The sequence below is a fragment of the Chelonoidis abingdonii genome, chromosome 3 (assembly GCF_003597395.2).
Source record: "Chelonoidis abingdonii isolate Lonesome George chromosome 3, CheloAbing_2.0, whole genome shotgun sequence".
Taxonomy (NCBI): Eukaryota; Metazoa; Chordata; order Testudines; family Testudinidae; genus Chelonoidis; species Chelonoidis abingdonii.
Window position 1 is genome coordinate 8,246,311 of NC_133771.1, and position 22,216 is coordinate 8,268,526.

At 43.7% G+C, this 22,216-nt stretch overlaps 1 protein-coding gene across 1 annotated transcript in view; it reads right to left on the reverse strand.

Annotated features, from left to right (window-relative positions):
- KIF13B (kinesin family member 13B) overlaps positions 1–22,216 on the reverse strand; it is a 163,615-nt gene that overhangs the window by 130,502 nt on the left and 10,897 nt on the right. The window contains exons 4-5 of the mRNA XM_075063590.1: positions 17,426–17,537; positions 1,166–1,378 (exon numbers count right to left, since the gene is read on the reverse strand). Of these exons, the coding sequence (XP_074919691.1) occupies positions 1,166–1,378; positions 17,426–17,537 (325 nt within the window). The remainder of the gene's footprint in view (positions 1–1,165; positions 1,379–17,425; positions 17,538–22,216) is intronic.

Below are 22,216 nucleotides of genomic sequence, written 5' to 3' on the forward strand. Positions count from 1 at the left end.
GCATTTTTGTATTTTGTGTCAATTCCATTGAGTGGGGGTAGGATTTAACACACAGGAAAGGAATAATCACTTATATTACATTGTTTTAGAGAGCTGGCTTCCATTATTCGGGCACTAATACCTTTCTATCAAAAACCAGCTAGAAAATGAAAACAAAACCATAAAATAAACACATAGTACTTCTCAAAGGATCTCCAAGGATTTGAAAATTTTGGCATATGTGCGTTTTTTGTTGGTGTTTGCTTTTGGTTTTCAAGAGTGACTACTGATTTTGGGTGCCTGGCTTGAAATACCTTAAAAAGGGATTAATTTTCAGAGGGGGTGGGGCGATGCTCGGCAAGTTCACATGTCTCAACTTAAACACCCCAACACTGAAGCACCAAAAAAATCACTAGTTACTTTTGAAAGCCTCAACCATTGAGCCCCATACTACTTCCATCAGAGAAGTGTTATTATCCCAATTTTCCAGAATAAGAAACAGACACAGATTAAATAACTTGGCTGGGGCCATAATCACAGCAACTTCTTTGGCGGTTCTGGGAAGAGAACCGCAAAACTACCCTAACTCCTAGCCCTGTTTTCTAACCATTAGATCATGCTCCTGCATGCTTCAGTTTGAAGCACAAATTAATCACAAGTATCTTTTCTTCAAAACCTGAAATAGGGGATAAATTCATAATAAATATTGTTAAATGTTTTTGAAAGTTGTAAGGTAAACAGAAGTCATGTGAATATATTTACATCTTGAAGAAAGTGTTGTAATTCTGCTGCATTCCTGGGTAGTTAGGTAAAGCCCTCCCAATAGCAAGCACGTCTGTGTCCTTAGCTCTGTCTGTATGTCTTCCTTCCTCCTTGATCTCTGCCTAAGCTCGGACACTAGAATGTGACCACTCAATGAAACATTACAAGGGAAGCTTGCCTCTCACATTACCACCCTCACTAGTCAACACCCAGCAGCCTCATACGGATACGAGGAAAAATGGGGAGAGGAAGAAAGCTGAGGCGAAGAAGGATGATGTGGATTTTCCCCATAAATACTGTCTAGTATTGCCTTACTGATGTTTATCTTCAAGCCCAGACAAAATATCCAATCAGTGTCTTCACAGGATTGCAGCAGCATGAAGAACAAGACCCAAAGGAGCCTTGAACAGCTAGTATATTGTACCTCTGCTTTGGTGAGCTGTTCTCGGAGCTTCTCCACTTCTTCTCGGAGTTCTCGGATGATGCGGGCATTGGGATCTTCATTCACCACAGCATGATTAACTATGTTTTTGGCTCGGTCTGCGTACCTCAATGTGGAAAGGGTCTCATCGTAGTTATCTGCTGCTGGGCTGACTGTTGCCACCATAGCAGTCTTGCTGTTACCACCAAGGCTGTCCTGTAGGAAAGCAAAGGAAAAAAATTCAGGCAGGATTTTTTGTTCATTTGTTTTTTTAAAAAGAGCACCGAATAATAAAGGAGGGGACTGGTAATGAGAGAGCCTTTCACTCCAAGCCCACCAGTTCAACTCCAGTCCATGCAGGTAGTAACTAAAAGCTGTTGGCAGCTGAAGGCTATTTGGTGGCCTCCTTAGGTCTTCTATTGGTATCTCTCTCTATAATATCTGAGTGCCTTCCCCAGGAAAAGAAGCCACTTGTAAATGTTCTCTTTCTGGCAGTCATGAGCCTTCCTCACTGGTCCAGAGTGTCAGCATTAAAGCAGAATGAAGAAAGAGAGGGCAGGAAAGAGAGAGAGACTCCATCTTTCAGGTAGATTAAGCCAACCTGATTGAGATTTCTGAAAAGTCAGGCCTGTAATTGCTGACACCATCATTGTCCATCTAAACAGATTGGCCAAGGACTGTATCATGGAGGCTAAGCTACTTTCTTGTCCCTAGATGTACTCCCTCCTGACCAAGGGTGAGGGAAAGTTGCACTGTTGTTATCTATCATGTGTTTGTTCTATGGCTGACACAGAAGACTAATCTTCAGAGCTGTCAAGTTAATCTTGGGGTATCAGTGGCCTCCACTCATATGAGGGCATGGGACTTTTATTGTTTTAGTGATATCTGTCTACCATTCCATGTTCACAAATAGTCTGGCAACTTTCACAAATACTGAGTGTAGATTTAAAAAAAGTAATTCTAATGTATCTGGAAACCTCATATCAGCAATTGCATGCCAGCGATGATTGTCAGGGACTATTTAAGACAGAAACGTAGGACCTCATCCAATCTATGTATTTTGTAGGTTACATTCAGTAGTTGTTTACATCTGCAAGCTCTGGTAGAGGTCCCTTGATGCAGCAAGCATGTTGCAGTGGCACAAAATGGCTATGACTCCATTTGGGGGGAGGGGAGGAGAGAAAGGGAAGAGAGATCATAAGAGACTAATGCAACCCAACTCTAAATGAGGCATAAGCCAATATAGCAAGAACTGCTGATTCGGCAGCTTTTCAAAACTGTTCTACTAGCATTTAAAGCTGCTTCCTATCACTGGGACAACTTCAGCGAAGCAAGCCAGCAGTAGCATCTCTTGCCATCCACAGGAATTAAACTTTGAGTCAATGGATATGATGCAACAGGCAGGAGATGATGCAGTTTATCCATTCTTGTGTCCACTTTGCTGGCCTAGTGTTCCAGTTAAACTCATTAGTGCAAATATTTGTACTCAAAAATAATAATATAAAGTGAGCACTGTACACTTTGTATTCTGTGTTGTAACTGAAATCAATATATTTGAAAATGTAGAAAAAATCTGAAAATATTTGTAATACATTTAATTTGGTATTCTTTTATTGTTTAGCAGTGCAATTAAAACCACAGTTAATTGCGACTATTTTTTAAATCTAGTTAATTTGTTTTGCATTAATCGCATGGATGAACTGTGATGAACTGACAGTCCAAATTTTAATATATGCACTAGGAAATGCAATTCCATGATTTGGGGATCAGTTTAATTTTCATCATAAATGTGAAAATGTAGTACTTGTAATGACTGCAAGTTTCCAGGCAGGAACTCAGGGAGACCCCAAACTCTGCAGAACATTTCTGTTCAGTAAAGACAAAAGGATCTGAGTTATGCAAATAGGAAACATTGTTGCCTGATTGATTGATAGGAAGAACTGGTAGCTTGGTACAGTGGCTTTTCTTTTTGATGCACCAGAACTACTATTTGAGGAGAAAGAGGAGGATACCAGCTCTAATCCAATTACCTGTTCCAGAATCTTCCACTATCCTTGGCTCTGTTCCCCACAATCCCTTGGATATTCATACATTGTTTTCCTGAAGCCCCATTAAGAAAAGCATAATGTGGGATCCTGGGACTGACTCTCTCAATGCATAGGCTCAACATGAAAAAAATAATATCAAACCAACTTGTTATTCTTTACAAGCAACACCTTTATAACATTCAGCTTCTGTCAACCTAGGTTGAAATAACCGCAGAGCTGAACACCAGAGACTCTAAGAGGACCTAGCCAAAAAGTCTCTATCTGGTCTAGGTTCTGACTTGACCAATGTGCCCTCATCAGACACATCTGGCTGATCTGAAATCAGTAGATGCCAGTCTTTTTTCCTAAATACTGTATCATTTGAAGTCCTGTGACCTACACAAAGCATTTAGGGTATATCTTCACTGCAGATTTAACTTAGGTGGATCTGAGCATGTGGGTTAGCCTAGCTTGGGTGTGAGTAGGACTTCAGAGGGTATATTTTATGGGTTTTTGTACTGAAGTAAGCTGAGCCACTCTGACTACTTTCCAGTGACTTGTGGGAGAATTTCTCTGCCCTTTCTGAGCACATCGGGGAACCGTAGGAAGCCACTGGAGGATTATCAGCACTTGAGTGATTTAGCCTGGGTCCCCACTACAAAGTGGGTGAGTTACCATTCAGAGTGAAAGCTGCACCCAAGCGCTAACTCATAGCCCCAGCCAGACCAGCTAGCCCCAGGTTTGAAGTACCAAACTCAGGTGAGAGATTTGTGTGCATGGATAGAAGGGGTGTGTTAAGGGGCAGCATCCAAGTAAGAGTTACCTCTGCAGTGAAATCATATTTCAAATGAGTTTATTTCATAGCTTCAGGCTAAAACGGTGCAAAAAAATGTCAGCAAATAGTAAATCAGCCTTGAAAAAATGCTTTTTTCTGCACCAAAACTATTCATTAAATTGGGTCAAATTCAGCAAATAGTTTTGCCCAAAAGTTAGGGGGTGCGGAGAATTGAAGTTTACATGGTTCATTTTGGCCATTTTTAAATGAAATGTTTCAACTTTTCATTTAAAACAGTGTTTCATTTTGAAATGTAGTTATTTTTAAATAAAAGGTGAAACATCTGAAAATGACCCAAAGTGAAACACAGAAAAAATTTTCGGTTCTGGTCCTCTTTTCTTTAACCAAAACAAATGTATTTTTGTCTTGCTGAACCAAAAAACATTTTTTCACTAATTTGCAGTGGTTTACGTTCACCATCATACTAATTATTTAACATAATTATTTAAATATGTAGGTTTGGTCATTACTAACCATTTTGCCACTTTATATATAGGTTTACCCCAGCCATCTAATCAGAATCTTTTACTATCAGACTTTATCCCCAAGCTTTATGTTGTCCTCAAAAATCACATTATTTTATATATATTTATATATAGAGATAGATATAGATATAGATAGAGATATATATTGGCATCTCACTCAAGAAAGAAGCAAAAAAAATCTATACTTCTTCACCTTTACTTTATTAAGAATTCAGCGTTCAACAGATTCTTTGGAGATAGAATTTTGTGGTCTAATTTATGAAGGTACAGAACACCCTCTAGTTTCCATTGACTTTAGTGATTTGCCTAAAAATTCCGAAAATTAGGCCATCTGTTTTGAAAGATGACTAACAAAGTTGATTTTTTATATACATTTGTTTTTTGTCTGTTTTCTTTGTGATTTATACAGAGGTCTTGAAAGATTTATTTACCTATTCTTCTGCTCGATTTTTAAAGTTAGAAATAGATCTTCCTGGATTTTACTTAGGGATCACAAAAGATTTAAGTTTGTTAATTGTGAACTCAATTCCTCTTCACTAAAGGGGTGCAGGTGATGAACCTCTACAGAGGTTCTCTCTAGGGCTGTCGATAAATCACAGTTAACTCACGCGATTAATTTTTTTTAGTTAATTGCACTTTTAAACAATAGAATACCAACTGAAATTAAATATTTTGGATGTTTTTCTACATTTTCAAACATATTGATTTCCATTACAACACAGAATGCTAAATATACAGTGCTCACTTTATATTTTCTTTTATTACAAATAGTTGCACTGTAAAAATGATAAACAAAAGAAATAGTATTTTTCAATTCATCTCACGCAAATACTGTAGCACAATCTCTTTATCATGAAAGCATAATTTACAAATGTTTATTTTTGTTGTTGTTTTTACATAACTGCACTCAGAAATAAAACAATGTAAAACTTTAGAGCCTACAAGTCCATTCAGTCCTACTTCTCGTTCAGCCAATCGCTAAAACAAATAATTTGTTTACATTTACGGGAGATAATGCTGCTTGCTTCTTATTTACAATGTCACCTTACATTATCTCCTGCAAATTGTAATGTGACAGACCCAAACCAGTGGGGTACAGGAGTCTGGTAGAGGGCAAATATACTGGTCACTGGATGAGTAGTTTTCTGTTCCCTGAGTGACCAGAGCAAGGGCCTATACTAGAGTAAACAGGAACCTGCTAGAACCAGTTAAGGCAGACAGGCTGATTAGATCACCTGCAGCCAATCAAGGCAGGCTAATCAGGGCACCTGGGTTTAAAAAGGAGCTCACTCCAGTCAGGCGGGGGGGAGCCAGAGGAGAGGAAGTGTGTGTGAGGAGCTGGGAGCAAGAGGCAAGGAGCTGGAGTGAGCGGATTTGCTGCTGAGAGGATAGGAGATAAAGTGTTATCAGACACCAGGAGGGAGCCATGTGGTAGGATTAAAGGTGGTGTTTGGAGGAGGCACTGGGAGTAGCCAGGGAGTGTAGCTGTCATTGCAGTGTTTACAGGAGGCCCTAGTAGACCAGCTTTGACAATCCGGCCCTGGGGCTGGCACCTGGACGTAGCGAGGGCGGGCCAGGTTCCTCCAACCTCCCAATCCTGCTCGACACAGGAGGAATTGACCCTACTGTGGGGGCACTGAGGTGAGCAAACTGCCAATGAGCGCAGGACCACCAAGTAGAGGTGGATTTGTCAAACTATGTTGGGGGGGCGGTAATTTGGTCAGTGCAGCATGCAGAAGAGAGGTGATTTAAAAAAAAAAAAAAAAACAAGGGTAGAGGTTTATTTTTTTTTCCCCCCATGGATGACTTTATAGGTTGATACCAGCTACGGCGAACAGCCGAAGGGTACCATGTCCAGGCACTTGCAACAGGAGGCAGTGCAGTTGGCAGCAAGAGACTAATCGCCTGCTAATGGGACTAGGTTCTCACGACCGAAAGTAGGCGAGACTGGTTAATCGTTTACAGGACCTTACAGAGTGAACCACGGCCTGATGGGACGCAATCATACGCGGCCAGACCATTCGCTGCAGAAAATGACGCGGGGGATGATGTTAGAGGACATACCTTCTGGCCTGTAGAGACAGCCCTCCAGAGGCCTGGCCTCAAGATCCACTGGTCTGACATCCTTTGCCCCATATTCTATGTAGGAGGCCACAAGAGCTTACTATGATCTGCCTGAAGGCTTGCAGCAGACTACACCACGGTGAAAGCAGGATCCTGGCCAGATTCTGGAGGTATGACCCGCAGTGCGGGCCCAGCAGTATCATGCGTGGAGCCGGCCGGGCTGCATCATTTAGGCACTAGGCGGTTGCTAGGGTGCCAAGATTGGGCGCCAAAAGTGGCGCCCCCAAAAAATTTTTTAATTGGTTGCAAGCCTCTGCTGCTGGAAGGGCTCCTTGCCGCAGCGCAGCTGCCTGCCTGCACAGCCCAAAGGTGTCCCCTGGGTCAGGGCGCCGCGTCAGTGCCCCCTGAGGTCCAGTGCACCCCCACCGCCGCGCAGCCCGGGCAGGCCCGAAAGTGCCCGCCCCCCCCCTCCCGGTCGCGAGCTGCCGCCGTGACTGGCAGCCCAGGGGCGCCCCCCCGGAGTCAGCGAGCCGCCGCGCAGCCGGCAGCCCAGGGCGCCCCCACCTCCGGGTGAGGGAGCCGCTGCCGCAGCCCGGCGCCCAGGGCGCCCCCCTCCCCCGAGGTCGGAGCCGCGGCTCCGGTGGACCTGCCGCAAGCATGCCTGCGGAAGCTCCGCCGGAGAAAAAACGCGAGCCGCGGCGGGGCGTGTTGAAATGTCCAGCCGCCTAGGCGCCGAACCTAGCACAGGTCTGGGACGGTACAGGAACAACCGCGGTCCTACTTGTATGACCTCATCCATCTCGCACAAAGTGGTTTTCGAACAGAGTCCCCGGAGTCCGAAGAAAGGTACTAGAGAGTCTTGGTCACTCAAAACCGATACATGACGGGGCTACCGCCAGAGCCTTCGTACCTGGGAAGCCAGAACTAACCTTCCACCTATGATGAGGTTTGTCGCACTGGTAGAGAGGCGAAGGACAGCGAGGGAGCTGACCCGACCCAGTTTAAGGAAGATGGCACCCCAGGTTAAACTAGCAGGACCAAGCCTAGAGCTTGGCGTGACTGGGCCCACCAGGATGGCCCAGGTGGAAAAGAGAGAGGGGCCTGAGGCCCACAGACAGCCACAAAGAGTTTTCAGAGCACTGGGGAGAAGAGGATCATGATGTTAGATTGCCCAATACCAAGAGACGGGGGAATGCCAGGGTCCATACAGATGTTATGCATGCGGGGGAGTGGGGACATAAGCTGCACAGCTGTCCCAGTGCTGAGGAGCGAATGCAAGTGTAACCTGGGGAACTGGGCACAGACCATGGTCTCCCTAATCCACCCTGTAGGGGTCTCACTAACCCCACATATGTACATCACAACCAGTGAAAGCTAAATGGGATAGAGACCACGGGCCACTGGTTGATTCGGGAGTGCTATCATTGCTTGTCTCGGGTATGCTTGTGAAGTGTAGTCAGTTGCTGCTGGGCTAAGCGTACGGGATAACATGACGTCCATGGGACAGTTGGTTATTACCCACCATCCCAGTAAAACTCAAGATTCAGGGGAACACTACTGAGGTAGCAGCAAGGTGTAGTCCCTAAACTCCCCATACCCGGTGCTCATGAGGAGGGCGACTTCCCAGGGTTTGGAAAACTTACTCCGCAGTAGGAGGATTGTAGACAGGACAGGAATCCTTCTGAAGTTTAGTGAGGCATCCACAGTAGACTGTCAACCCTCCCAGTCTTTTCTGAAAATATCCACCAGATTATATTTTCCATTCCCAGACAGGGTAAGAAAGTCGAAAAGGGAAAAGTGAGGCAGCTAAAAGCTTTGGGAACCTGCAATACTGACTTCAAAGCCAGAGGGGTGCACTCTCGTAGGTAGGCGGACGCCGAGCAGCTGAAAAGAGGCCTCCCAGAAGGGAGAAGCACCCGAGTCTGCACCCCCACCCTAATCGCTTTCTGGAACCAGTAGACGGCACAGAGACAGGATTCTCTAGATCTTGGGCCAGATTGAGAGGAAATTTGGATGGGGCAAGGAAGACCAGGCAACACATTAGAAGGAGGTGACCCAAGGTAAAAACCCAGACAACATTAGGAAGGAGGTGACTGAAATTAGATTGGGGACTCAGAAAAGATCCGTGGAAGGGAAAAACTCAGTGACCAGGATCGAATTGCAACTACTTCATAATACTCAAGAAGATCTCCTTATACCGATTGCACCAGTACAGGGGCAGAAGGTATAAGCAGTCCAGTACCTCAAACACCACCAGAACGTTATTAAGTCTCACTCAATCATCTTTTTGGGGGACATTTGGGAGTAGAGAAGCCCTGGCTCACGAGTCCTACGACAGTTCTTCTGGCCCCGGAGTACATGAAGAAGTGCGGAGGGTACTGTGCATCCTGCCCGGAGTGTCAGCTGCACAGTCCCCGTCCAAGCCCGTGACCTGAGGGCACCTTTAGTACCCCTTCCCATCATAGAGAGGTCCCCTTTGAGCGAATATGCCATGGACCTACTGGGTTGACCCCTGGAGAAGACAGCTCGGGGATGCCTCCAAATATATATTTGTTGTTTTGGACTATGCTACTTGCTACCCAGAGGACGTCCCCCTGCGGAATACCACTGCCTCTAAAACGATAGCCAAAGAGCTGGTGAGGAAAAGTCTTTGCCTGAGTGGGGCTACCAAAGGAGATATTAACAGACCAGGAACCCATTTATTCAAAGCTAATGAAGGACCTCTGTATGCTGCTCTGCTATATCTGGATATACCCTGATAACATCAGTCTACCATCCTCAGACTGATGGGATTGGTTAGAAAAGATTTAAACTGAAACCCTCAAGGCTATAATAACGGAAGGTGGTAAGTTGGGACGGAAGGACGGATTGGGACACCTTACTTACCCTACCTTATGTTCGCTATCCGGGACCGTACCTTCAGGCCTCAACTGGGTTTTCCCCCTCGAGTTATTATATACGGGTGTCCCCCCCGTGGCATACTAAATATCGCCAAGAGATTTGGGAAAGAGGGAACCCAGAGGGGGGAGGCGAGACTGGATAGCCCGGGTCCCAGAGGCCCAGACCATTACAATCGCCAGGCAAAGTCTGACAGTTCCACCAGGGGATCGGGTGATGGTGTTGGTACTCACGGCAGAGCAAGCTTCTGGCCCAATGGCAGGGGTGCCCTATGAGGTGGGTGAACCCGTTGGGGGAAGTAAACCTACAAGGTTCGGGCAGCCAGGATGCCGAAAAACAAGAACAGATTTATCACATTAACCTTCTGGAAAACCCTGGCATGCACAAGAGGCATGCATAACTATCCAAAAAGACCTAAACCGAGGAAAAACAGGCCTTCCAAAACAGGTGAGAGTGTCTCCGATATTTAACACCAGACCAGAAGAATGACGGTGTCTGAGATGAAATCTTCTGGAACCAAGATGTGCTTTCTCGACAAAACCGGGTCGAACAACCGAGACATATCACCACATCGTCACAAACCCTGGGGCCAGAAATAACGAGGCCCTAGATGGGGTGCCAGTGGCCAAAAGAGAAGGAAATAAAAGCAGAAGTAAAAAAAATGCTGGAGTTGGGGGATCACTGAAGAATCCCACAGTCAGTGGTCCCAGCCCAATCATGCTGGTGCTCCAAACTTGATGGCACCACAAGGTTTGCAACAACTTCCGGCGACTAAACGAAGTATCCCAGTTCGATGCGTTACCCCTATTACCTCGCATAGATGAGCTAGTGGACCGTCACTGGGTAATGCCCCTGGTACTTGACTACTCTAGACTTGACAAAGGGGTACTGGTAGATTCCCCTTGCAGAATGATGCAAAGGAAAAGACTGCGTTCTCTACACCAGAGGGTCTTTTTTCAATATACTGTCCTCCCTTTTGGACTATACATGGGGCCCCGGCTACTTTCCAGCGCCTCAACGGACAAGTATTACGCCTGCCTAACAGTTATGCTGCTGCCTACTTGGACGATGTGGTCATTCATACTCCAGACTGGGAAAACTCACCTAGAGAAGGTGGAGGCACAATCCTTGATACCTTCAGGCGAGCTAGCCTTACAGCAAACCCTGCAAGTGCGCTGTAGGGTTTACGAGGCCAAATATCTTGGCTACGTGTGAGAAAAGGTCTGGTAAAAACCCCAAGTGAACAAATTGGAGGCCATCCAAAATTGGCCCCAACCACATCCCAAGAAACAAGTTCGGGCATTCCATAGGTGTAGTGGGGTATTACCGATGATTTATCCCCACTTTGCCACTTTAAGGGCAAGCCCCCTGACAGACCTAGTAAAAGCCCATGGACCGATCTGGTGAGAGGGTCTGACGCAGCAGAGGAAGCATTCACAGACCTATGGACTGCCCTCTGCAGTAACACTGTACTGACAGCCCTGATTTCACCAAGGAATTTATCCTGCAGACAGATGCATCAGAAGTAGGGTTGGGGCCGTTTATCACAGATGGTCGGGAGGAGGAACACCCAATTCTCTACCTCAGTAGGAAACTCCTTCCAAGAGAACAAAAATATGCAGAGGTGGAGAGAGAGTGCCTTGCCGTAAAATGGGCCATGGAAGCACTGCGCTACTACTTGCTCGGTAGCGCAGATCTGTCCTCTGTGATCGACCATGCCCCTCTTCAATGGATGCAGCGGAACAAGGAGAACACCACAAGGTCACCAAGTGGTTCTTATCCCTCCAGCCTTTCCAGGTCCGTGTGCAACACAGAGCAGCGAGCTGACATGGCAATGTTTGATGCCTTGTCACATGTGCACTGTCTGGCTTCCAAGCCGCCCAACTCCTGGTGTTGAGCGGGGGGGGGGCGGGGAGGGGATATATGTGACAGACCCAAACCAGTGGGGTACAGGAGTAGTCCTGGTAGAGGGCAAATATACTGGTCACTGGATGAGTTAGTTTTCTGTTCCCTGAGCAACCAGAGCAGGGGCTGCACTAGAGTAATCAGGAACTGCTAGAACCAATTAAGGCAGACAGGCGATTAGAACGTGACCTGCAGCCAATCAAGGCAGGCTAATCAGGCACCTGGGTTTAAAAAGGAGCTCAACTCCAGTCAGGCAGGGGCAAGCCTGAGGAAAGGAAGTGGTGTGAGGAACTGGGAGTACGAGGTCACAAGGAGCTGAGAGTGGGAGGGTGTGCTGCTGGAGACTAAGGAGTACAAGCGTTATCAGACACCTCGGAGAAGGTCCTGTTGGTGAGGATAAAGAAGGTGTTTGGAGGCGGCAATGGGGAAGTAAGCCCAGGGAGTTGTAGCTGTCATCAGCTGTTACAGGAGGCACTATAGACAGCTGCAAATCCACAGGGCCCTGGGCTGCGAACCCGGAGTAGAGGGGCGGCCCGAGTTCCCTCCAAACCTCCCAACTCCTGAGTGAAGCATGAAGAGACATATGAATCTTTACTGCACCTGGCATGTAAATATCTCGTGACTCTGATTACAAGAGTGTCATGCAAATGCCTGTTCTCACTTTGAAGTCACATTGTATACAAGAAGCGGGCAGTATTATCTCCTATAAAGGTAAACCAACTTGTTTATCTGAGCACTTGTCTGAATTGTTTTACATTCTTTTATTTTTCAGTGCAGTTATTTTTTGTATATAATTCTACATTTGTAAATTCAACTTTCACAATAAAGAGATTGCACTACAGTACTTGTATTAAGTGAATTGAAAAAATACGATTTCTTTTGTTTTTTTACTGTGCAAATATTTGTAATAAAAAATAAATATAAAGTGAGCACTGTACACTTTGTATTGTGTTGTAATTGAAATCAATATATTTGAAAATGTAAAAAACATCCAAAATATTTAAATAAATGGTATTTATTATTGTTTAATAGCGCGATTAATGTGATTAATTGCAATTAATTTTTTTAATCGTGCAATTAATCACGAGTAATTTTTTTAATTGCTTGACAGCCCTAGTTTTCTCTACCAGAAATATTTCTCATTTACAATAAGTGTTAAAAAAATCAAACAGCTTAGAACAATTTGACCAAAAATTCTGCTCTTAATAGATCTATTATCACTGTGTGTTTTGTGATGCCATCATTTCACTTGTCTTCCAGTTTTTTCCAGCCGGCACTTTTAGGCCTGAATCTGAATGACAGTTAACTTTTTAGTACACCAGCTTTACATTTAAAGGAATACAGACCTTTTTACAAACCATCTCTTTTACATTAACAGCTAAATGCACTGCTGTACTGTAGACAGAGCCCTAGAGTTTAACGGTATAATTGATTTTATTTGTGATTGTGGCAAATACTTCTACATGGGACTTCCATGACCCACCACACAGATCAGTCAGAGGGAAAATCTGGATTGCATTATAGGCGATGTAGTCCTCTAGGAGCCTGGCCCATGTAACAGAATGGGGGCCTGAACTATAATTCCCATAAAGCAATGCCCTGATAGAGAAATGCAGTCTAATGTTTTGTTGAATTGGTCAGAAATACAACATTTCAGAGCTGTTTAAAAAAAAACCTAAATATTCCAATTTGGGTGGAACTGATCTGAAAAAGAAATATTTATTTTAATTTTCCCATGGACAATTACATTTTGTGGAAACTATGTTTTCCTATCAGAAAATCATTCTAATGGAAATTCCCAACGAGCTCTAATCTTAAATAATCCATGAAATGTAGGTCAAAGATTGCCACTGGGCATCATTAAAACTATTTGTCTAATCCTTTCATTCAGGAGAACGCACTGAAGCTTTCCATAACAATCCTCAACGTGTTTTAAACTCACAGAATAAATACCACTAGCTTATGGGAATACACTTTCTGTCTGCACAATATAGTCCCATCCCTACAAGTCTGCAAATTACTTTGTCTTGCAGGGCCCACTCCAAATAAAATAGCAAGGTACTCACATCACAGCCATTGAAGACAATATGGGATCCAGTGTGAACTGGTCCTGTTCAATGTGGATTTTTTTCCTGGAGCCAGGGACTTTTTTTCCTCTCCCAAACACTTTAAAAAATGTGAAGCAACTGGCAAATGATCCCAGGTTTGTATATATAGTATGGCCAAAATCAGACACTTTTTGGAATCCAAAGGAAGTGTTCATAGTTTGCACTTTGAGAACTTCCATTGTATCAATTAGCTCTAAAGCAGGGCTTATACTAAAACCACTAAATTGGAACTCTTCTCCATCGGAGGCTGGGCTTGCTATTAGTGATACGACACCATGGTTCATAACCTATCCATTATTAATTTTCCAACGGTCCCTCCATTACTGTCTTGACTGCTCAGGCCCAGCTCGAGGGCATCCAATTTATTTGTATAAATAATTCTCTGTTGTGTAACGGCACTGGTTCCTTTATTGCACGGTAGGAAGGGTGAATGGAGAATAAGCTAGACTCTCATAATGAAAAAGAGTAAGTTTGCAACAGGTGGGGGGCTTAGTATGTCAGAGACAAGAACAGAATGGAAATAACTAAGGAAAAAAAAGACTAAAACCAGCCAACTATGTGTCGGCACTAACATTATTGTGAGAACACTATTGGAATGTGAAAATTTAGACATTACTTTCCTAACCAACATCTAGAACAAGAAAATAGTTTATGAGGTGATCACTATTCTCAGTTCCTGTATTTTTTCATTTTAATGTGCCTCAAACTGCAGAACACCCATACAGAAGGCAGGGTAAATATACATGTATAATTGATAAAACACACCAAAAGCCTGACAAGTTGGTAAAAAAGATTGGTTATTATTTTTGACCAAGTTCTCACTGGCATTCAGGTTCTGGTGTTGCTCCTAATGGTTTCAATGCGAACAGAATTGTGCCCCTATCATCTGTCATCCAAGGATCTTCAAGTAAGTTATAAACATGAAGGGCCAGATTCTGAGCTGGTTCTGAGATTCACAACATTCTTGTGACATAAACAATTGTTGTTATATCTGTTTAACAATGGGGAAGATGGGCACAGAAATACTGAATGGACTTGCCCAAGGTCACACAACTGGGTACAGAACCCAGAAGCTGGCATTGTTATTAAAGTTTGTTTCCAGTAGTGTCCACAATACACAAGGAGCTTTCTGAAGATAACAGAGTATGGTCCCTGCTCAAGAGTTTAGAATCCAAGATAAAAAGACCAAGACAGGAAAATAGATGGAAAGGGGACAGAGGCAACATACAAGTAGTAAAGCTAGTAGATGATCCATCTTGCAATACAAAGTCTTGATTATGTCAATGGTTATTCAAATTTGCTCTAAAACAGTGGCTTTCAACCTGTGGTCCACAGGCCCCTGGAGGTCCACAAACTAGGTCTAAGATTTCCAAAGGGATCTGCTTCTCCATTCAAAATGTTCTAAGGGTCCACAAATGAAAATAAGTTGAAAACCACTGTTCTAAAATATAAATTATTCCTAAGTACTCCTAGTATCCTAGAATACATTCTGTCTACTGCACCACATTGGAAAGGAGTGGCACATTGTATAACAACAATCCCCAAATGCTTAGAGTTTAAAAACAAGCTTGGATATCTTCAATTGATGAATTTTTAATTTGAGCTTTCTTTAAAATATAATCAAATTATCTTTTTCACTAAGTATTAGTTAAAAATTTTGTTCTTGAGTTTCACTTAAATGGGCTTGGTTTGAAATTAAGCCTGTGTTAGGATTTTAACATGGCTGAACGTGAACAGGACAAAGGAAATGAGTTGCTTGGAGAAAGGCATTAACAAAAGTGTTTCTGAGCTTTGGCGCTTACTATGCATGCCATTGCCATGTTTGCTACAACGTATCGGGCAGGTGCTAAACATGAATCTCAATCTATTTGCTGGATTATGTTTAGAAAAGGATCCACATAACTAATTCTAACAACAACATGGGAAAGCCTCTGAAAAGGTTTCTATTTCTGCTTCCTCAGATTCTGTTACCCATACATAGATCTCACTACTACAGTAAACTGAAACAAACCAAGCATGGTTGATTACAACCCTACAGAGAAGCAAAGTACATTTGTTTCAACAAACTTCAAGACAGTGAATATAAAGGAAAGGCTACATTTTAGCATAGATAAGTGTGTGGAGCAGCATTGTGAAAAGATTTACTATATTATCAGAAAAATAAAATTGATCACTTCTGCTATTCTATTCAAACTTTTCTACAGCTTCATCACCACAGTATGTGATGTTTAAAATCTTAGTATCTACAAGGTTAACTTGCATCCCACGAAGTGGATATTCACCCACGAAAGCTCATGCTCCAATACGTTTGTTAGTCTATAAGGTGCCACAGAACTCTTTGCCACTTGTTAACTGAATTTCCCAATGTTAACTAATACAAAACAATATTGTGGGAAGGTTTGTTAAAGGTAACTACTGGGAAAATCAAGACTCATAGTGCTAAGAGGCTACATCAGTTGACCTTTTATTTCCCTACTGTATCTAGCCCAAGAGGTAATGAACTGCAATGAAGGTCAACTACTGGGGGGAGGGGGATTTTTGTTTGTTTGTTTTTTTCCAAATTTCATTACAGGAAAAGGTTTAAACATTTTAAGTACCTCTATATCCTGCAGTTCACTTTTTTTTTACACTTGTAAGTCAACTATGGGAATGGGGGATTCACATCACATTATGTTTAAAGAGAACACCTAGGGATTATGTGCGGGTGGTTAGGTTGGGTGCAGTCTACAAAAGGATAGAATCTAGCTTTAGCAATCACTGGGTAATAGAGCTGACATAAATGGTTGTGGGTCTGAAGAAATCTGTTTCTTTTCCAGCTTATTTCTTTATACCAATAAATATCACAATTACCTCTTGATAACAAGGAAGCAGAAGAAAAAGGTAAGGAAGGAGGAGATACCAGCTTGCCAAGATTCATAACTAAGTCTGATAGAAACATTTTGAACTTCACAATTTTGATGTGGAAAAACAGAAAAAAAATGTAATAAACATTATGGGATACTCTAGTCCTGATGCCCCTATTGGGTCTGCATTTCTATAATGCAGTTATTTCAAAACCTAGCCAATCTGCCTGTCAGTCACTCGATCTGTACCAATGGAAGGAAAATCCATCTCATTATAAGGAAAGCACTTGCCTCTTTGGCTTTAGATATGAAAGCAAACAGGTAGCTCTAAAGGTAGCATATTCAAAGACCAGGAGAAAACAGGATCTTCCTTAAGTGAAGCTACCCAGTCACTGCCCAAACTTCTCTCTTTTTGGTTAACCGCAGCTTACAGTCCTTTTATAACCACTACATATAGGAGGAGGCAGCAGGAACAAAAAAACAAAACAAAATTTTTAGGTATCAGTGAGCTTCATTTGAAGTCCTCCTAGTTTCTTTTTGCAACAGTAAACTTCAAATCAGAATGATTTGCAGTATAGAAACTGACTCCATAACTGCTCATTTCACATGAGCATGAGAATATGACTGCAATTGGACTGCAGACTGGGATATGTTTTGTGAATACACCTCTGCTGAGTTGAAGCAAAGGGCTAAACATCTTATCCAAAATCTCTGAAGTTAATCATGTCACCCATGACATTGGGTAAACTTAGGTCATAAGGAGATGGTCCAGGCTAAATCAGCCCCAGAGTTCTAAGTGTAGCTGTTAGTGAGTTGACTCAAAAAGCTGGACTGAAAAATTTATTAGATCACTTAAAAAAATATGCCCTATACTTTTTGCCATCACAGAGTTATTCCCAATAAACACAGGAGATAGAATGTATCCTGTAGAGACACTAATGGCTAATACTCTTCTAATTCTTCAAAGATGAGGCTGCTGCATATAAAACTAGGGTTAAATGATGGAACAACTGCATTTTACACATTACGAAGGAAAAATTCTTCTCTCTCTCTGTCCTCATGCCACCCACTCCAAAGATGTATGAGAAGTTCACTTACTTTAAGTAACCAAGTGAGCACAGAATCACGATATGGAACAAATTTGTTCTTGTTCTTGCCAGCAGCCTGATCCGCTAGAGCAGAAATAACCAGCCCAAGAGTTGTAAGGGACCTGCATGGAGAAAGTAACCAACCCATGAACAAGTGAAGAGATCTATAATCCAAAAAGCCCTTTTAAATCTGACAGATGCCCAAATAAACTGAAGAAGTTACTCACCTTGTGCAGTAACTATGGTTCTTCAAGGTGTGTACCCCTATGGACATTCAGCTGTAGGCGTGTCTGCATCCCTGTGCTGTTGATCGGAGAATTTTGGTAGCAGTCCACCCCAATCGCCATGCACTATTCCTCACTTGCCACAAGGCTAGCCAGCATGTGTGGGAAATCCCTCCTCTGGAGTATAGATCCCAAGGGACCAACACGTGAAGGGATGTGTCAGTCTTCTCAGTAAATAATTTGTCCCTTCAAAAGCAAGGTCGTTCCACCATAGTTTGGACCTCTTCAGGGAAGCCAGACAAGTAAAACCACAAAGCACGTCTCATCACAATGGCCACAGAAATTGGTGAGCCACTGTGTCAGCTGCATCTTGCGTGGATTGGAGGGACACTTTAGCCAACAGCTGGCCCTCACTGACGATTGGCTTGAATTGTTCTTTGTGAGAATCAGGCAGTTGCTCAATAAAGACACTGAGTTTCGTGTAGTTTTGGTAGTCATACTTTGCCAATAAGACTTGGTAGTTTGCTACACAGAAATGGAGAGTAGCTGATGAATATGTCTTCCTGACGAACAGATTCAAACATTTCCAGTCCGTCATAAGCCGTGGATCTGAACTGGTACTGGTGGCCCCTACAGTTAACTGCATCCAAAATGATGGAATTAGGAGGCGAGTGGGAAAAGAGAAATTCTGTGTTCTTTGCTGGCACGTAATACCTTTTGTCCGCCCGCTTGCATATTGGCTGGACAGATGCAGGGGTCTTCTATATGACTTTGGCAGGATCCAGGAATGCCTCATTAATAGGGAGGGCCACTTTGGAGGAGGTGGAGGAATGTAAAATGTTCACCAGGTTGTGGTAAGATTTGGTAATCTCCTGCAAGGGTATTTGTAGGACTCCTGCCACCTATTGTGCCAGGCCCTGGAATAATGTGAAATCAGCCACTGATGGCAGAGGGGGCATCACCATCTTGTCTGGTTGGTACCATGGCTGACCAAACCAGGGAGGCTGTGGATCAAGTGGATGACATGCCTGATGCTTATAGTAAAATTGAACCCCATATGACAGCTGAGAAGAGTGGCGGGAACCCATGTTTTCTCACTGACTTTCTGAATCGATGAGAAAAGCAGTGCATGGCAGGGAGATGTTAGTGAGTCCAGGGCTCTGGGCAAACTTGGTATTGGGGCCCCGATACTGAGGAGGGGTGAGTCAGGTGCGTTGGACATTGAAAGATCTGTCATGCATTGGAAAGTCAGTAGTGCAGATGGTGTCAGTACCACCGGTAGTTGTTAGTGCAGAGAGGCTTGCACTGATAGAGTTGGAGATGTGGACTTGACCACAAAGTCCATTGATGCCAGATGCACCGGAGTCAGTACTGGTGCTGATATCTGTACCGACGAAGCCTTCCCCAGGGCGGATCTTCTATGTTTTTCATGCCCCTGCAGTACCGATGCTTCTTTGCCCATGTCTATTGGGTCTTTGGGTAGTCAAATTTTCTCTGTCATATGGTACTGCTTGTACCCCTAGGCAACAGTTTTAGATCGCTTTGGTGCTGTTGGTACCAATGATACTGGAACTATTTCCAGCTCCATCAGGGCTCGCTACAGGGACTCACAGACCTTCTCTTAGAGGCCTTGTGTGAGTGGCTCATCTCTCTAGGCTCAGCTCCCTTTGATGTAGAGGGTTGTGGTGAGAGTTCCTGCAGGGACTCACGGGTTGAAAGGCTGACTCCATGAGCAGGAGTTTGAGAATTAACTCTCTGTCTTTCCTGGACCTAGGCTTCAGCTGCCAGCACAAGCCACACCTTTGTGGAATGTGCTTTTCTCCCAGGCAGAAAACGCACTGCGAGTGTCCATCAGTAACTGGGATAGATTCCATGCAACTGAGGCACTTTTTGAAGCCCAGGGAGCTGGGCACACCCTTGTCCGGGGGTTCACCCCCACCAGGGTTGGTGGGAAGAAAACTCTTTCTTCTTCTTTTTTAGACATAGCCAAACAAAAATACAAATGAAGTAACAATGAAAAAAAGCTTCAAGGGAAGCTAAAATTAGCAAATCTAAAGGGAGTTAAAGATCCATGAATGGACAGCTGAAGCTCCATCTCTTGCCAGGGGCTGTTCAGAAGGAACTGCGGAGGGACTGCTCACACATGCTGACTAGCTTAGTGGCAAATGAGGAGCAGTACATGCATGGGTGGGACAGACGGCTACCAAAGTTGTCTGATCAACAGTGCAAAGATGCCGGCACACCTACAGTGGAGCACTCATAGGGATACTACCCGAAAAAGCAGCTTCCTTATCTGTTCTGTAACTGTTGATCTTGGAGATGTGTTGCACATATCCATTCCACTCTTGGTTGGTGTGCGCACATACAGTACAGCCTCTATAAACTCTATCCTCTGAATGGGTGAGAGGACAGACTTTTCTGAGTTGCTCAACAGTCTCAGTGCCGTACAATTTGACTGGATAAGAATTATAGCGTCTGAATCTTGAAACGGCCTCTCACAAACCAGTAGTCCAGACAGAGATAGATATATACTCCTAACTTTCCCAGGAAGGCGGCTACCAGTCCCAATACATTTTGTGAAAATCCAGGGAGCTGCCAACAGGCCGAAAGGCAGCACTGTGAACTCGTAGCAAGATTGGTTTACCAAGAATCTGACATACTTCCCATGGTCTTGATAAATCCTCAGATGGAAACAGGCATCATTTAAGTCGAGGGTAGCATAGCAGTCTCCAGGATACAGAGAGGGGGGAAATGGAAGCTAGTAACATAATACAATTTTTTTTTTTTTTTTTTTTTTTAGATATCTGTTGAGCTGATGTGGTTCTAAAACTGGCCTGAGATGTCCCTTTGCTTTCAGTATTATAACACAGCAGGATTAAATCTCTGTTCCTCTGTGACATTGAGGAACCTCTTCTATGGCTACCACCCAGATGAGAATTTGAACCTCTTGAAGGAGGAGCACCTAGTGAGTGTGGTCGCTGAATACAGAAATAAACAAACTGCAGAGTGTACCCTACTTCCATGGTACACAAGACTAACTGGTCTGAAGTAATTTGGGACCACGCACTGAAGAAATAGAGATGGTTTGGAAACAAAGGGGAAGAAGAGACTATAATCAGGAAGACTGATCTGGCATCCTTGATTGAAATATAAGAATGGTTGCTGAGTACCCCCAGGGCACTAGAGGGACCAGGCGAACAGGAGAGGAAGGAGTTGCCCTGCACCTATAATTCCTACTCTTTTTCCTCAACAGGTACTGGTGAGGTGCAAGAATGGGTATTTGCAGGGCTGCTGAGGACAAAAGTCTCTCTCGAAGGGGCAAGAGTATACATGACCAATGACTTCAGAGTTGTCCTTGAGTCCTTTAAGCTGTGAAGTATATAATCCGTCTGAGCTGAAAAGAGGGATGAACCTGCTGAGCTTCCTGAGACCCTGAAGACTGTAACAATGAGCACGGCTGTGTCAGAGTTCATGGTCTTACCAGCCAAGATAGCGACATCCAAACCAGCCTGAAGCAACATTTTTGCCACTAACTTCCCTTCATCCATCTGTGAAAGGAACTCCTGTTTAGTGTCCTCAGACACTTTTCCATAAATTTTAGGACAACATCTCAGATGTTAAAGTCATATCACCCAATAAGGCCTGCTGGAAGGCAATTGTAAGCTGTACACTTGCCACAGAATAAATTTTTCTACCAAATAAGTCCAGCTTTTTGGTACCCTTTGGCTTAGGGATAGTGGCCTGCAGCCCCATGACTTCCCTCTCTTTGCCAGCCGAGACAATGAGCGAGCCCAGAAAGGCGTAGGAATAAAAATGCTCAAAGCCTTGTGAGGGAACATAATATCTAAGCTCCTTCCCACTTGTTTTGATTGTGGGAGGGAGTGCCACAACCACAATGATGGCGGTCTAAATTAGCTGTTACCTATGCAAGAAAGCGATCTTGAAGTCATTGTGGATAGTTCTCTGAAAACATCACCTCAAATGTGCAGCTGGCAGTCAAAAAGCTAACATGTTGGGAATCTTAAGAAAGGGACAGTTAAATAAAAGAAAATATCGTATTGCCTCTATATAAAACCCATGGTATATGCCCACATCTTTGAATTCTGCATGCAGATGTGGTCACCTCATCTCCAAAAAAAGTATATTGGAATTGGAAAAATTACAGAAAAGGGCAACAAAATGATTAAGGTATATGGAACAACTTCCATATGAGGAGAGATTAATAACCTGGGACTTTTCAGCTTGGAAAAGAGACGACTAAGGGTACGTCAACACTACCCGCCGGATTGGCAGGTAGTGCTCGATGTATCGGGGATTGATTTATTGCATCTTGTCTGGACACGATAAATCAATCCACTAACCGATGCGCATACTCCACCTCGACAGGAGGAGTAAGCAGAGTCGACGGGGGAGCTGCGGCAGTCAACTCACTGCCGTGAGGACGGCAAGGTAAGTCGAACTAAGATACTTCGAAGTTGCATATCTTAGTTCGAACACCCTGCTAGTATAGCCCAGGCCTAAGTGGGGACGGGGGTGAGAGGAGGATATGATAGAGTTCATGGAGGATAGGTCCATCA